This window comes from Callithrix jacchus, chromosome 7, assembly GCF_049354715.1.
Source record: "Callithrix jacchus isolate 240 chromosome 7, calJac240_pri, whole genome shotgun sequence".
NCBI classification, from domain to species: domain Eukaryota; kingdom Metazoa; phylum Chordata; class Mammalia; order Primates; family Cebidae; genus Callithrix; species Callithrix jacchus.
Window position 1 is genome coordinate 71,837,251 of NC_133508.1, and position 13,382 is coordinate 71,850,632.

Sequence of the window (13,382 nt, forward strand, 5' to 3'; positions counted from 1 at the left end):
TATTTTACTTTCTTCTTAACATTTGCTGAATGGATTTACCTAAATGTCCAATGTGGTTTAAAACATATTTGAATCTAATGATTAGAATTCTGTTAGTCAATAATATCTTTGGAAAGAAACACTGAATCTTTCCTGTGGCTGCCCTCTCCCTCTGAGTGAGCCTCTAAAATAGTGTCTGCATCTGTGAGGCATTATGTTGTTGGGAAAGCCTGAGACCTTGGATCTATTTGGAGTCCCTGACTTCTCAGGATGCTCTACAACCTGTTGATAAGAGAATGGAATGTTTTGTAGCCTGGCCTAGCTCAGTTTGCTCAGAGCCTGAAGGCAAACCACAGCTCTTGCTGAGGTCTGGCTGTTACTACTTTTTGTTCCTGGCCCAGTGTAATTTACAGAGCTACTTCCTCCTATGCTTGCCAGCCGGTGTTCTTGGCTACTTTCCTTATTCTTCCACAGGGTATGTGGGAACTTCTGGATATATTCTATCATGGTAGCTAAGGACCACTCACTTGCAGAGCTCCTTCCAAAACCCTATACCTAATTTTGTGTATGTAATTCTGTGTTCTTTTTCTTAAAAAAACCAAAAAACAAAAAACCCTCCCTCGCCCCTAATCATATAAGCCTCAAGAGCTGTAAAACCAAGATTCACCTCTGGCTGAGAGACACTCTGAGGAGCTAAATGCAGGCCTTCTTTCTTTTCCCAATTATAGCGGGGCATGACTTTCATATGTGGCTGTCTGCTTGTTGGTATGGGCATAGTCTGGAAGTCATATCTACTTGGAATCCTAAACAGGAGCAGAGCAAGAATCCTTTCTGCTTTGAAGAGTTGGAATGAGAAGACAGGGGCACATGTCTCTCAACTGATGCCTCTCTTACTTCTCTGTTTTTCTCTCTACCCTTTTATTAAAACTCAGGCTTTTCTTTTATTTCCCTATACACAGCCTCATGGCTTAGCTGTCCTGGATGGAAGGACATTTGGATAGAAGGCATTTCCTCTGGAATATGGAAGAACTCTATGAAATGATGATGCGCTGAACTTCATAGATTAAATGGAACTAAAGAAATTTAGCAAATTCCTTTTCTCTCCATTCTGTTCTCTCCTGATTGGGAAAATAAGTCTCAAAGCTACATTTCAAGGAAGAGTCTATGATGGAAGATGACTTAAGAAAGTTAAATCAATTTGATATTTGCAAGATATTGCCCCCATTATATTCTAGGGTTTTTTTTGAGATAAGTCAGAACACTGAACTTTTAGGTGAAATATCCCATTTAAAATGTTGATATATGATTTAACTTTTTTTAAAAAAATGGTAGTAATACTCATAAGGTGCTAGGAACCAACAGTGTTCTAGGAGATTTAGAGATGTTAACTAATTAAATCCTCTTGGTGTCCCATTTTACAGATAAGGAAAGTGAGGCACGGGGCAATTACCTTGACCACGATCATATAGCTATACACAATACAAACCAAATGCATTTCTGTGGGACAAATTTGGTCACAAGGCCACCAATTTACAACATCTAGTTTCTGATATTTCAGATAAGTCAGAAAGAACAAGCCTTTGAATTCTGACTTGGCCTCTGTGCTGAATGATCTTAGACCAGTCGCTTAAGCTGTGTGATCCCTTCTCTAAAATTGTGATCAACTTTGTATTGCTCACTAGATGGTTTTCTCTTTTCTCGTTCTTCCATATGGATGATTAAACTGAATATTCATGTTACGCTTGTATATTACCTGAAGTGCACAAATCCCTTCTATTATTCAAGACCTAACACATTGCTAACACCTCCCAAAACAGTCTGTATAGGACAGAGCACTGAGGATCAAGATGTCTCTTCCAGTGTTGATACTGTTACTAATCCTATGTGTGATCTCAAGCAAATCTTCTCTAAGCCTCAGAGGCTCCATCTTGAAAATGTGGAGTTGGACTAAACTAATGGCTCTAAACTGTAATCTGAGAAACTCAACATTTCTCTAATGACGGGAGGAGGCATGAAAGGAGAGAGAGTGAAAGGGTGAGGCTGGGTGAATAGACTAGTGGGTTCCCCACTTAACGCTCCCAACTTAGCAGCTCCATTTTAAACCATCAGCTTTTATTACAAGGGAGTATTCTACTGCCAATAAAACAGGTGGAAACCACTAGAAGTTTTATGTAGCCACATTCCCTGCAACTATCTTTTCTTGGCTCCTCTTTTCTTTCTTGTCCTGGACATGGAACTAAAGAAAACATGTTTTTAAAATTCTGGCTGAAATGAACATATTTCTTTGTCCTTCTTTCTTCTCTCCTACCCAGGAGTGAAATTAAAGACAGCACTAAAGGCGTAAGCAAGGCCAGCATGGAAACTTCCAGCAATTTCACAAATAGTTTTCAGCAAAATATTATAGATTAGAAAACTTCTGTTTCAGAAGAGCTACCAAGTGATAAATAAAAAAGAAGTTACATCTCATTATCTTGTGACTTCAGGAGCTGCTCATTCCCACTTGAATATGTCTTGTCATGGGGAAATGACCTTCAGGAAGCAACTTCTTTGTATTTCTTACCATATGTCTCCCCACTGTCCCTGAGCTATCATTATAAGCTTTATTTTTTTCTCCACCCAAAGCTTCTGGGAACTAAAATGAACAGAAGAGGAATGAATCAAGCCCTCATTCTCTTCAGCCATTTTCAGCTTAGGACCCAGCTTAGGTTTTGGAACAAGATCGACCCTTCCTGGTTTCCTGCTTAGAAATAAGATGATTATCCTTTAAGGGAGACTGTCAAGTTCCTTCAATAGAGGTGAATGAGGACACACATCGCCTGCAAATCATTACATCTTCACTGGAGAATTATGATATTCTCCAAATACCATGAAACTTCAATTTTTAATCTTCTAGGGATACCAAATTAAATCAAATTTATCTCTTTCTTGCCTGAAGACAGCCTGGAGGACTGTGACTCAAATCTTGATTCCAGCTCCACACCAGCTGTTACATGACCAGCCTGCAATTTTATCATTGGGAGCACTGGAGTAAATGGCTCCCTAAGATCCTTCCCCATTTTGATGTTCTAGGAAGAAATTACTATTGAAGAAATTATTTTCAGTTGTTGGTTCAGTCTTCAAAGTCATGAAAAGCTTTGATTTTAGGGTAAGGTTATAGGAGTTGGCCCTTGATATTCTATGTCTTGTGCTTCAGGAAAGGGGGTCGAAAGGGAGGAAAGTTGGTTTTCCTTGAGATGACTGTCTTGTTCCCTCATTGGTTTGGGATTCTTCATGTTCAGAGGTCCGCTGAGAACTTCAGCTCACCATCACTTTCCCTTTTCAATGGTACCCTTGTAGTCAGGTGTAAGATGGTGATGTGGATCCCTCACTGACATTGCACCCAATTCTTCAGATTATCTTTCCACTGATTTCTTTCATTTCTCCTTCATCACTGCGTCATGGTCCCTTTAAGGGAGCGGCCATAGTTGAGTGGTGGGAGCAGCTGCTGGTAGCAAAGAGACTTGCAGGATTTGGCCTACCCAGGGCCACTTACCGCGCACGCTCAGGACCGGGGGCTTGGTGGGAAAGGAAGGAGGGACTTAGGGTGCGCCTGCGCATCAGGGGCGCGCGCAAGGGGCTGGTTTGGTGATCCCTTTAAGAAACCGCAGGCGGAGGAATTTCTCTGAGAGAAAATAATCCTACTCACGGGGCCCCTTGGAGGCCATTAACCCCCCGAGTCCCGGCCCCCCCACGTCGCCGGGCCGGCCCTCCCGCCCACGCGCGGACCCGTGGGATCTCAGAAGCTGCGGCCCGGCGCCCGGCATCCGCCCCCTCCCCACTCTCGGCGCAAGACCCGGCCGGGTCTGGGGAAGCTGCCGCGAGGCGGCCGTGCCTGCAGTGTGGGCGGGGGCCGGGGGCCCAAGAGGTACCGCCGCCACCGCGCGGGGAGCCGCAGGGGTTCCGAGCGGGGCCCAACATGGCGGAGAGAGAGGTGGAGTCCGGCCCCCGAAAGAGGGTAGGTGAGGTGAGGCAGAACTCGGCGGCTGGGGGCGGGGCGCGGCCCGGGGCCGGGAATGGGCCATGCTCAGGCTCGTGGAGGGGTCGCCGAGGCCCGGTTGGGACAAGGTTGCGGGCAGGTCTGAGGCAGTCTTGGGTCCGGAGCGCGCTGGCGAGCGGTCCCTCCGCAGGTGGGACAAAGATTTGCTGCTGGGTCCGGGGGAGGAGAGGGGGCTGTTGTTTGCCTTCCTCCCCCAACCGTCCCCAGCTCTGGGGTGGGATATCGGCCTGGGGTGGGGAGGTGTCATATTCTTAAGTGCATCTTCAGTACATCAGAGTCTGGAAGTTTAACTGGGGAGAGGTCAGGTGGGGGCGGTGGTGGCGGGAATAAGTCGTGGAGGGGTCTCAGGAGAAATAACCGGAGGGTTCTTAAGTAACACCATCGCGAATTCATTTTCCTGCCTCCTTCCCCTCCCCCCCCAATAGCCGTTATCTAGACCAAGTAGGGGTGGTGGTCTTACCTGTGAAGAAGTGGGATCGTTGGCATGTCCTGATTTTAGGAGAAAGATTTTGGCTACTCTGAATGTCATGCTGTAGTCTAGCCTCTTAACTCGCGAATAGGGATATAGAAGAGTATGACAAGTTTTGTCATAACAGGGATGTACCCAGTCAACCTGCAGAGGTGAAGCTAATTCTGCATAGGAGTTGTTTGAATGCTTTTTAAAGTTTGTCTTGAAACTTTTCTTATTTAATTCTGAGTGGTTTTTTTCAGATGGCGAACAATACTGTACTATCGATTGAGCAATATCCCTCAGACTTTTCTTTTACTTCCTCCCCGATTAGCATGATAAGAAGTAAGTTTCCTTTTAGGAGTCTTCCTTTTGGGAATGGTTTCAAAAACGATCGATTAGCGAAAGGGTAAAAAATTACTACTTTATGAAGAATGCCCTTTTAGCTTTGCATAAAATTAGTAATCTCATAATGATGCTACTGCTGAGTTTTTGAGTGCTTATGATGTGCCTGGCACTGAGCTAAGAGCTTTATTGAAGAATCTAACTTCATAGCAACTTCACATAGAACCTATTTGCAGATGAGGAAATTTAGGCGTTGAGAGCTCAAGTAATTTACTTGGATCATACAGCTAGTTTGTGTTTGGATGCCACAGAGGAGTTTCTTTAATTTATGTTCCTATGTTTCTCTCCTTAAAAGCTCAACTTGCAAATGACCAAAGAAGTGTGAAGTATTATTTTTTTCAACAATTATGAAAATATTTTGAACTATCAGGCAAAATTATAAAACTTACAGGGAACAGCCATACACCCAACCGCCTGTGTTCTATTGTTAACGTTGCATTCCTGCTGAGCGCGGTGGCTCACGCCGTAATCCCGGCACTTTGGGAGGCCGAGGCAGGAGGATCACTTGAGGCCAGAAGTTCGAGACTAGCCTGGTCAACATGGTGAAACCCCATCTCTACTAAAAATACAAAAAATTAATGAGGCATGGTGAGGGGCACCTGTAATCCCCGCTATTCGGGAGGCTGAGGAAGGGGAATTATTTGAACCTTGGAGGTGGTGTTTACCTTGAGCTGAGATCAGGCCACTGTACTCCAGCCTAGGCAAGAGAGTGATACACTGTCTCGAAAAACCCCCCAAAACAAAAAACCTTACATTCCACTTGTTTTATCATGTATTTATCGTTCTGCCCCCTTTCTATTTTCATCAGTCATGTTATTTTTATGCATTTCATTGTGTTTTGAACAATAAACTTTTACTGTTGATAAGTTTACAAAATGTTGGATTCACCTCATGCAATAATTAGTCATAGAGCAAGTTAAACTGTATGATGGTATATCCAAATAGTTTTCTTTCTTTCTTTTTTGAGATGAAGTTTCGCTCTTGTTGCCCAGACTGGAGTGCAGTGGTGAGATCTTGGCTCACCACAGCCTCCGCCTGATTCTCCTGCCTCAGTTTCCTGAGTAGCTGGGATTACAGGCAGCGCCACCACACCCGGCTAATCTTTGTATTTTTAGTAGAGATGGGGTTCCTCTGTGTTGGTCAGGCTGGTCTTGAACTCCTGACCTCAGGTGATCCACCCGCCTTGGCCTCCCAAAGTGCTGGGATTACAGACGGGAGATGCCTCGCCCAGCCCAAATAGTTTTATAAGTATAAATATTGGGTATGGAATGCATGTGTTTTGAAATTGTAAAATTTTCAAGTTGTGTTCAGTTTTGAACTGGATGCTTATTGTGCTGGGATGAAGGCATGTGGCATATAGTCCACCAATGAAAATATAGGGTAAATTACTTAAGATATGTAATGTTAATTCAGGGAGATTTCTGCATCCAGTTGCTGTGAATGTTGTCATTCACATTCTGTACTAGGATGTTCTAGGATATTCTAGAAAACATCTAGGCACTTTGACAACAAATTCTACTAGATTTTAAATATATTCTATATCTTGTAGTACACTTAAAAGATGTTACTGGTCTTGTGAATCTTCTACTAAAGGAATGTTGGAAAAGAAAAAAAAGATGTCATACTGGTTGTAGTCAAAACTTTGTTATTATGTTTGAGATGGAGTATTGCTCAGTAGCTGGGGCTGGAGTGCAGTGGCACAATCTCACCTCACTGCAGCCTCCACCTCCTGGATTCAATTGATTCTCCTGCCTCAGCCTCCCCAGTAGCTGGGATTACCGGCATGCACCACATGCCTGGCTCATTTTTGTATCTTTAGTAGAGACAGGGTTTCGCCATGTTGGCCAGGCTGGTTTTGAACTCCCGACCTCAGCTGATCCGCCCACCTTGGCCTCCCAAAGTGCTGGGATTACAAGTGTGAGCTACTGGGACTGGCCAAAAACTTTTATTATTTTTAACAACCTATAACATACATAGCACTTGTACAGGTTTCCCCATTATTTTGCCAGTTTCATCACAGAGGAAGGTTACATTCATTTTTTGGATCCATTACCCTGGTGTGGTGGCACATGCTTATAGTCCTCCTTTCTATTCAGAGGTTGAGATGGGAGCATTGCTTGAGCCTAGGAGTTGGAGGTTGCAGTGAGCTATGATATTGCCACTGCACTCCAACCATGGGCAACAGAGGGAGACCTCCTCTCTAGAAAAAGTAAAAATAATACATGAATAATATTTTTCATCCATAATGCATTTTTTAAAAATATTTTGTTAGAATATTCAGTATGATTGTCTTAGATGGTGTAAGTACTTTTTTCCACTCTTTTTTGGTATGTGCCAAATTACACGTGGATTCCATATGTATACTCCAAGCAGGTAAATGGGGACTATGCAGTACCATGTTTTTGGAAATTGACTGTTTGCCTTGAGGGAGTTAAAACAAACTATCCACATAGACCTAGATAGTAACTTTAGGCTATTTAATCTGAAATTGGATTGATGACATGGTATTGTACTTAATGATCCTTTTGCTTTTGACCTTTGTAATCATGTCACAGAACAGTTGTTAAGCACTTCTACTATTTGTAAAGCTATATGTTAGATGTTGTGCTTTGTTACTTAGGGTCATTTAGGATAATATATGCTGGCTTTCCTGATAAATTGTAAACTCCTTTAAGGTAGTATCCATTTCATTGCTTTTTGCTTCTCATCATCTTGTGACCTCTACACAATAGGAACTCAAACAACTTAGTGATTTTTTTTTTTTGAGACTGAGTTTCACTGTTGTTACCCAGGCTGGAGTGCAATGGCACGATCTCGGCTCACCGCAACCTCTGCCTCCTGGGTTCAGGCAATTCTCCTGCTTCAGCCTCCCGAGTAGCTGGGACTACAGGCATGTGCCACCATGCCCAGCTGATTTTTGTATTTTTAGTAGAGATGGGGTTTCACCATGTTGACCAGGATGGTCTCAATCTCTTGACCTCGTGATCCACCCGTCTCGGCCTCCCAAAGTGCTGGGATTATATGCGTGAGCCACTGTGCCTGGCCGTGATTTTTTTTTCTAATAAGAAAAGCTTACCTGTTATGGCAGAGGGTCTATGGGTTGGGTACTAAGTTCTTTGCTTTGTAATTTTGAGGGGTTCTGTAAATCTTTCATACTGTTCTTTACTCCCAAAATTGTCTCCTATGGATGCAGATTTAGGACTCTTCTGATTGTTCAGGATTATGGTTAGATGGACAGGTGACTGCATTTTAAGACCATTGGGTTATCAACCTTAAATTCTAGATAGGCCTGCCTGATGGTTTTTATATTTGTGGGCAGTTGAAACAGTTATATTCAGAATATGCTAGAATGCTAGTCTCTCAATTTGTGAACATGGGGGAGCTGAGTATGTGGGTGGATCAGCACTATATTTGTCTATCATCTCTGGTATAGAGAGAACCAAGTTCATATCCTAGTGCCCATACATAAAGGTGTTATAGCAAGTATCACACCTACACAAACACATACACACAAACACACTTTAAAGTTGGCATATTATTTAATAATTTTTTTTAAGATGATACAATTTTTGTTTTCTCACAAAGTTTTTAAGATTCATTAGGTAGTCTTATTTTAAATGATTGAATTATTTATGCATGGCTATTATAATAACCAGTGTGTTATGAAGTATGAGGTCTAACTAAATCTGGCGGCCATATTTTGTTGTAAAATCCTTGTCTTTTCAAAGTTTGCATACAAAATAATAACTTATGTAAATGTAAATATTACCCCGTCTAGTAAGTTGTATTCATTTTCATACTTAAAACTCTGTGTATGTGAAATTTGAGGTGTATGTGGTATGCTTAAAAAAGAGAGAAAGCATATGTTTAAGTAGTATGCTTCCATTTTTGTGAAAAACAAAACGACCTTTCTTGCCTCCCCCTATATGTGTCTATATATGCTTGTTTATGTATGAACTTAGAAAAAATTGTGGAGGACACAGGTGAGGATGTTATCATTGATTACCTTCAGGGGATAGGGAGGAGAAAGGAAAGAGAATATAAAGGTGAAAATTTGATAAAGTGGAAAAAGTATTCATGGTATAATGCTTAGTGAAAATGTAGACTATAAAATGTTATCTATTAATATAAATGTGAAAATTGAGCCTGCCTATAGACAGAAAATATGAACATTGACTTCATGATGTGATGGGATTATGGAGAAGTTTCATTTTGAATTTCTGTTATTTTAATATTTTATAATAAAATAATTACAAAAGATGGATCCCTCTTAATTCCTTAATGAACTTTTTCTCTTTTCTGTCTTTTTGCTAAATGTGTTACTTAAAAACATGGCAGTACATATCATTAAGATATTTGCAGTTTGTATGTATGTAATGTAAATAATTTGTTTTAAGAATGTATTTGTTTAGAGACCATTTCAAGGGGCCACTCACAGTGATTCTGCATTGTTTTCACACTGCTTCTCATCTTGTGATACACAGAGGCATCTGTAAATAATAATAGTTGTGGCTGGGTACAGTGGCTCATTTCTGTAATCCTAGCACTTTGGGAGGCCGAGGCAGGAGGATGGTAAGAGGCCAAGAGTTTGAGACCACCATGGGCAAAATAGCAAGACCCCATCTCTACAATAAATGAAATTACCTCAGGTGCAGTAGCGTTTGCTTGTAGTCTTAGCTACTCATGAGGCTGAGATGGGAGGACTGCTTGAGCCTAGGAGTTCGAGGTTGCTTTGAATTATGATTGTGCCACTGCACTCCAGCCTGGGTGACAGAACAAGAGAGACCATGCTTTAAAAATAAATAAATAAATAAAAATAAAGAAGAGGCCATTCTAATATTGAGAATGATTCTGAGTTGTTTTCACACAGTTTCTTCCCATCTTGTAATAAACAGAGGCATCTGTAAGTAATGATAATACTTGGTATTTATAAACTCTTAAGGGCCAGTCATTTTTTAAAGTATTTTACATGTGTTATATTTTTCAACCACAGTTATTGTCCATTTTATAAATGAGGACACTAAGACACAGAGAGATTTGCTGGAGATACTGTGGGCTAAACCAGCATCAAGTATCATTTGAACTGGTTCTGTTTGATCATGTAAGTTAGAACTTTTCTTTATCCAGAAATGTTGCGGTTAGTGTTGATATTCTCATTTGTTAAAAAAAAAAAAAAAAAAAAAAAAGAAGCACAGAATTCTTTTTTTAAGTTTTTTATTTTTTTGAGACGGAGTTTTGCTCTTATTACCCAGGCTGGAGTGCAATGGCACGATCTCAGCTCACTGCAGCCTCTGCCTCCTGGGTTCAAGCAATTCTCCTACCTCAGCCTCCTGAGTAGCTGGGACTACAGGCTGCGCCACCATGCCCAGCTAAGTTTTGTATTTTTAGTAGAGACGGGGTTTCACCATGTTGACCAGGTTGGTCTTGATCTCTTGACCTAGTCATCCACCCGCCTCGGCCTCCCAAAGTGTTGGGATTATAGGTGTGAGCCACTACGCCCGGCCAGCACAGAATTCTTTATCTGGAATGTATGGATGTTAGAATAATTGGAATTACATTCAAATAAAGTTGATGTAAATTACTTCTCAGGAATCATTAAGTTGTTCCCTAAGAAATACATTTGTGTTGAGATCATGTTAAAATACTTATTCGCAGCTCACATTTATTATTTATTATTATTTGTTTTTTTGAGATAGAGTTTCACTCTTCTTGCCCAGGCTGGTGCAATTACAGTGCACCACAACCTCCCCATCCTGGTTCAAGTGATTCTCCTGCCTCAGTCTCCCAAGTACCTGGGATTACAGTCATGTGTCACCACGCCTGGCTAATTTTGTATTTTTAGTAGAGATGGTTTCTCTGTGTTGGTCAGGTTGGTCTTGAACTCTCGACATCAGGTGATCCACCTGCCTTGGCCTCCCAAAGTGCTGGGATTATAGGCGTGAGCCACTGTGCCTGGCCGTTCACATTTATTTTTTAGAAAATATACATTAAATATTTTGAAGCTGTGATTTATTTTAAATATTATGTTTGTACTTTTTTTATTTTGGAGACAGAGTCTTGCTCCGTTTCCTAGGCTGGAGTGCAGGGGTGCGATCTCTGTTCACTGCAACCTCCACCTCCCCGGTTCATGGAATTCTCCTGCCTCAGCCTCCCAAGTAGCTAGGATTACAGGCATGTGCCACTACGCCTGGCTAATTTTTGTATTTTTAGCAGAGACAGTGTTTTAGCATGTTGACCAGACTGGTCTTGAGCTCCTGACCTCGTGATCTGCCTACCTCGGCCTCCCAGAGTGCTGGGATTATAGGCATGAGCCACTGTGCCTGGCCGGAAGGATTTTCTTACTAAAGAATATGAATAGATAAATAAAAAATTGCAATTTCTGTGGATACTCAAGAGGTATTTTTGAATTGTGTATTAGGAGGACAACCACTATTTAAAGAAGATTGATATTTCCTTTAAAAATTCTGATTATTTTACTATGAACTAACTGTATGTAGTTACTTTAGTGAAGGAGAAAGGCAGGTATTATATAAATGTACTTTATTCAACTCAACAAAATGCTAATACTTGAGCATTTGACTTTAAAAAAATGACATTTTTATGTGACTCACTCAATCCATTAGTAAGGGCATGGGTTCTTCACAGTCAGTTTTCCTTATAATCTCTGGGATTTAGCCATTTTGGGATAGTAATAGTTCTTATCCAACCTTCTCATACCTATACTTACTTTCTTATACTTAGGAAGTATTTATATTATTATTTTAATTTCATTCATGTTATCTTTCTGGCCTTCTAGAAGCTTTAGCTAGCTGCCTGTTACCAAAGATAGTACTTTTTTTTTTTTTCGGTCTATCCAGCATGTTGTTTACCCACCACTATAAGTTCTTTGAGGTCAAGAATCATATGTGTTTATCTTCCTTTACACTTCCCAATATGTCTTACAAATGTATTTTAATACCAACATGCATATTATACATTTATAAGCAAAAAATTAATTTACCATTTCTGTCTCATGTAACCACTCACTTCTGTCCCTCCTTCCCTTCTTCCCTTTCTTCCCTCCTTTCCTTTCCTTTGTTGAAATAAATTTGAAATAAATAACAGGTATCACATCATTTAATCTATAAATACTTCTGTGTGTATTTCTAACAGGTAAGAATTTTTAACAAGCACAGCCACAATACTGATAAACCTAACAAGAGTTTCTTAATCGAGTCTGCGTTCAGACTTCTCTTATTCTTTAAGTATCTTTTTTCACTTGATTTGTTTAAATCATCCAGCTAAGAGTTACACATTTCATTTGGTTTATATGTTTTTTAAGTTTTTCTTAATCATCCCCTTTCTTTTCTTTTCTTTTTTTTTTTGAGTTGGAGTTTTGCTCCTGTTGCCCAGGCTGGAGTGCAGTGGTGCGATCTTGGCTCACCGCAACCTCTGTCTGATGGGTTCAAGTGATTCTCTTCCTTCAGCCTCCCGAGTAGCTGGGATTATAGGCATGTATTACCAGGCTTGGCTAATTTTGTATTTTTAGTGGAGATGGGGTTTCACCATGTTGGCCAGGCTGGTCTCAAACTCCTGACTTCAAGTGATTCATCTGCTTCGGCCTCCCAAAGTGCTGGGATTACAGGCATGAGCCATTGCACCCGTCCAATAATCCCCTTTACTTGTTGAAAAAACTCGGTTATTGTTCAAGGAGAATTTTCTGCATTTTGGATTTGGCTGATTGAATCCTTGTTACAGTATTTAACATGTTCCTTTACCCCTCATATTTCCCAAAAATTAGTAGTTAAATACAGTGCAGTGGTTCTGAAGTTTGGCTGAAACTTTAGAATTATCTGAAGAGCTTTTAGTTATCCTGATCCCCAGGCCACATCTCAGATCAGTTAATTAGAACCCATGAAGTAAAATGTCATCATCAGTATTTAAAAAAAATTTCCCAAGTGATTTCGGTCTGTAGCCAAGATTGAGAGCCTAAGTTGATAGAGCTTGGTGAGTTTATTAGGTTCAGTTTCTTTGGCAAGAAATATTTATAAGGCTTGATTATATAATTTATTTGTAATCAGACAACTTTGAGAATGAAAGGGGGGTGCTATTAATGATTACACAGCAGGAATAGTTTAAACTGGAATTGTCCTGGACAAATTAGGATGTATAGTCACCCCATTAGATGGGGCTGTGAATTCTTACTGGATCATTCTAGGAGGTAACTTAAGTGGTGGTTCCACTTTTAGTAATACTAAATGAATCATTTGGTTTAGGTTCCGTCAGTGGGATCCAAATATAACTTATCACTTAATGGATTTATCAGCCAATAATAATTGTTGCCTATTATTTCATTAGTAGAGTGATTTTTTTGGTCATTTCTTCTGTATTTATTAACTGGAATTCTCTCATAAAGAATTCCCTCATCAATTATTTAGTTATCTCATAATATCATTTGTACAGAAAAAGCAGGGCAAATGCTTATTTTTTCAAACCCTTTATCAATAATTTTCAGAAAAATGAATTGATGCTCGC

At 40.5% G+C, this 13,382-nt stretch overlaps 1 protein-coding gene across 22 annotated transcripts in view; it reads left to right on the forward strand.

Annotated features, from left to right (window-relative positions):
* The first annotated feature begins 3,597 nt into the window (after window positions 1-3,597).
* The window catches only part of ZMYM4 (zinc finger MYM-type containing 4), a 154,835-nt gene continuing 145,050 nt past the window's right edge, over window positions 3,598-13,382 (forward strand). For 14 of the 22 annotated variants that reach the window (XM_078331182.1, XM_078331181.1, XM_078331187.1 and 11 more), the window contains exon 1: window positions 3,598-3,973. Coding sequence is in view for 4 of the 22 variants with exons in the window: in XM_035250754.3 (XP_035106645.2) it covers window positions 3,935-3,973 (39 nt within the window). In the remaining 18 variants the exon portion in view is untranslated. Of the gene's footprint in view, window positions 4,146-4,726; window positions 4,809-13,382 lie in introns of all 22 variants that reach the window. The other 8 variants (XM_035250756.3, XM_078331189.1, XM_035250753.3 and 5 more) reach the window with 4 other exon arrangements.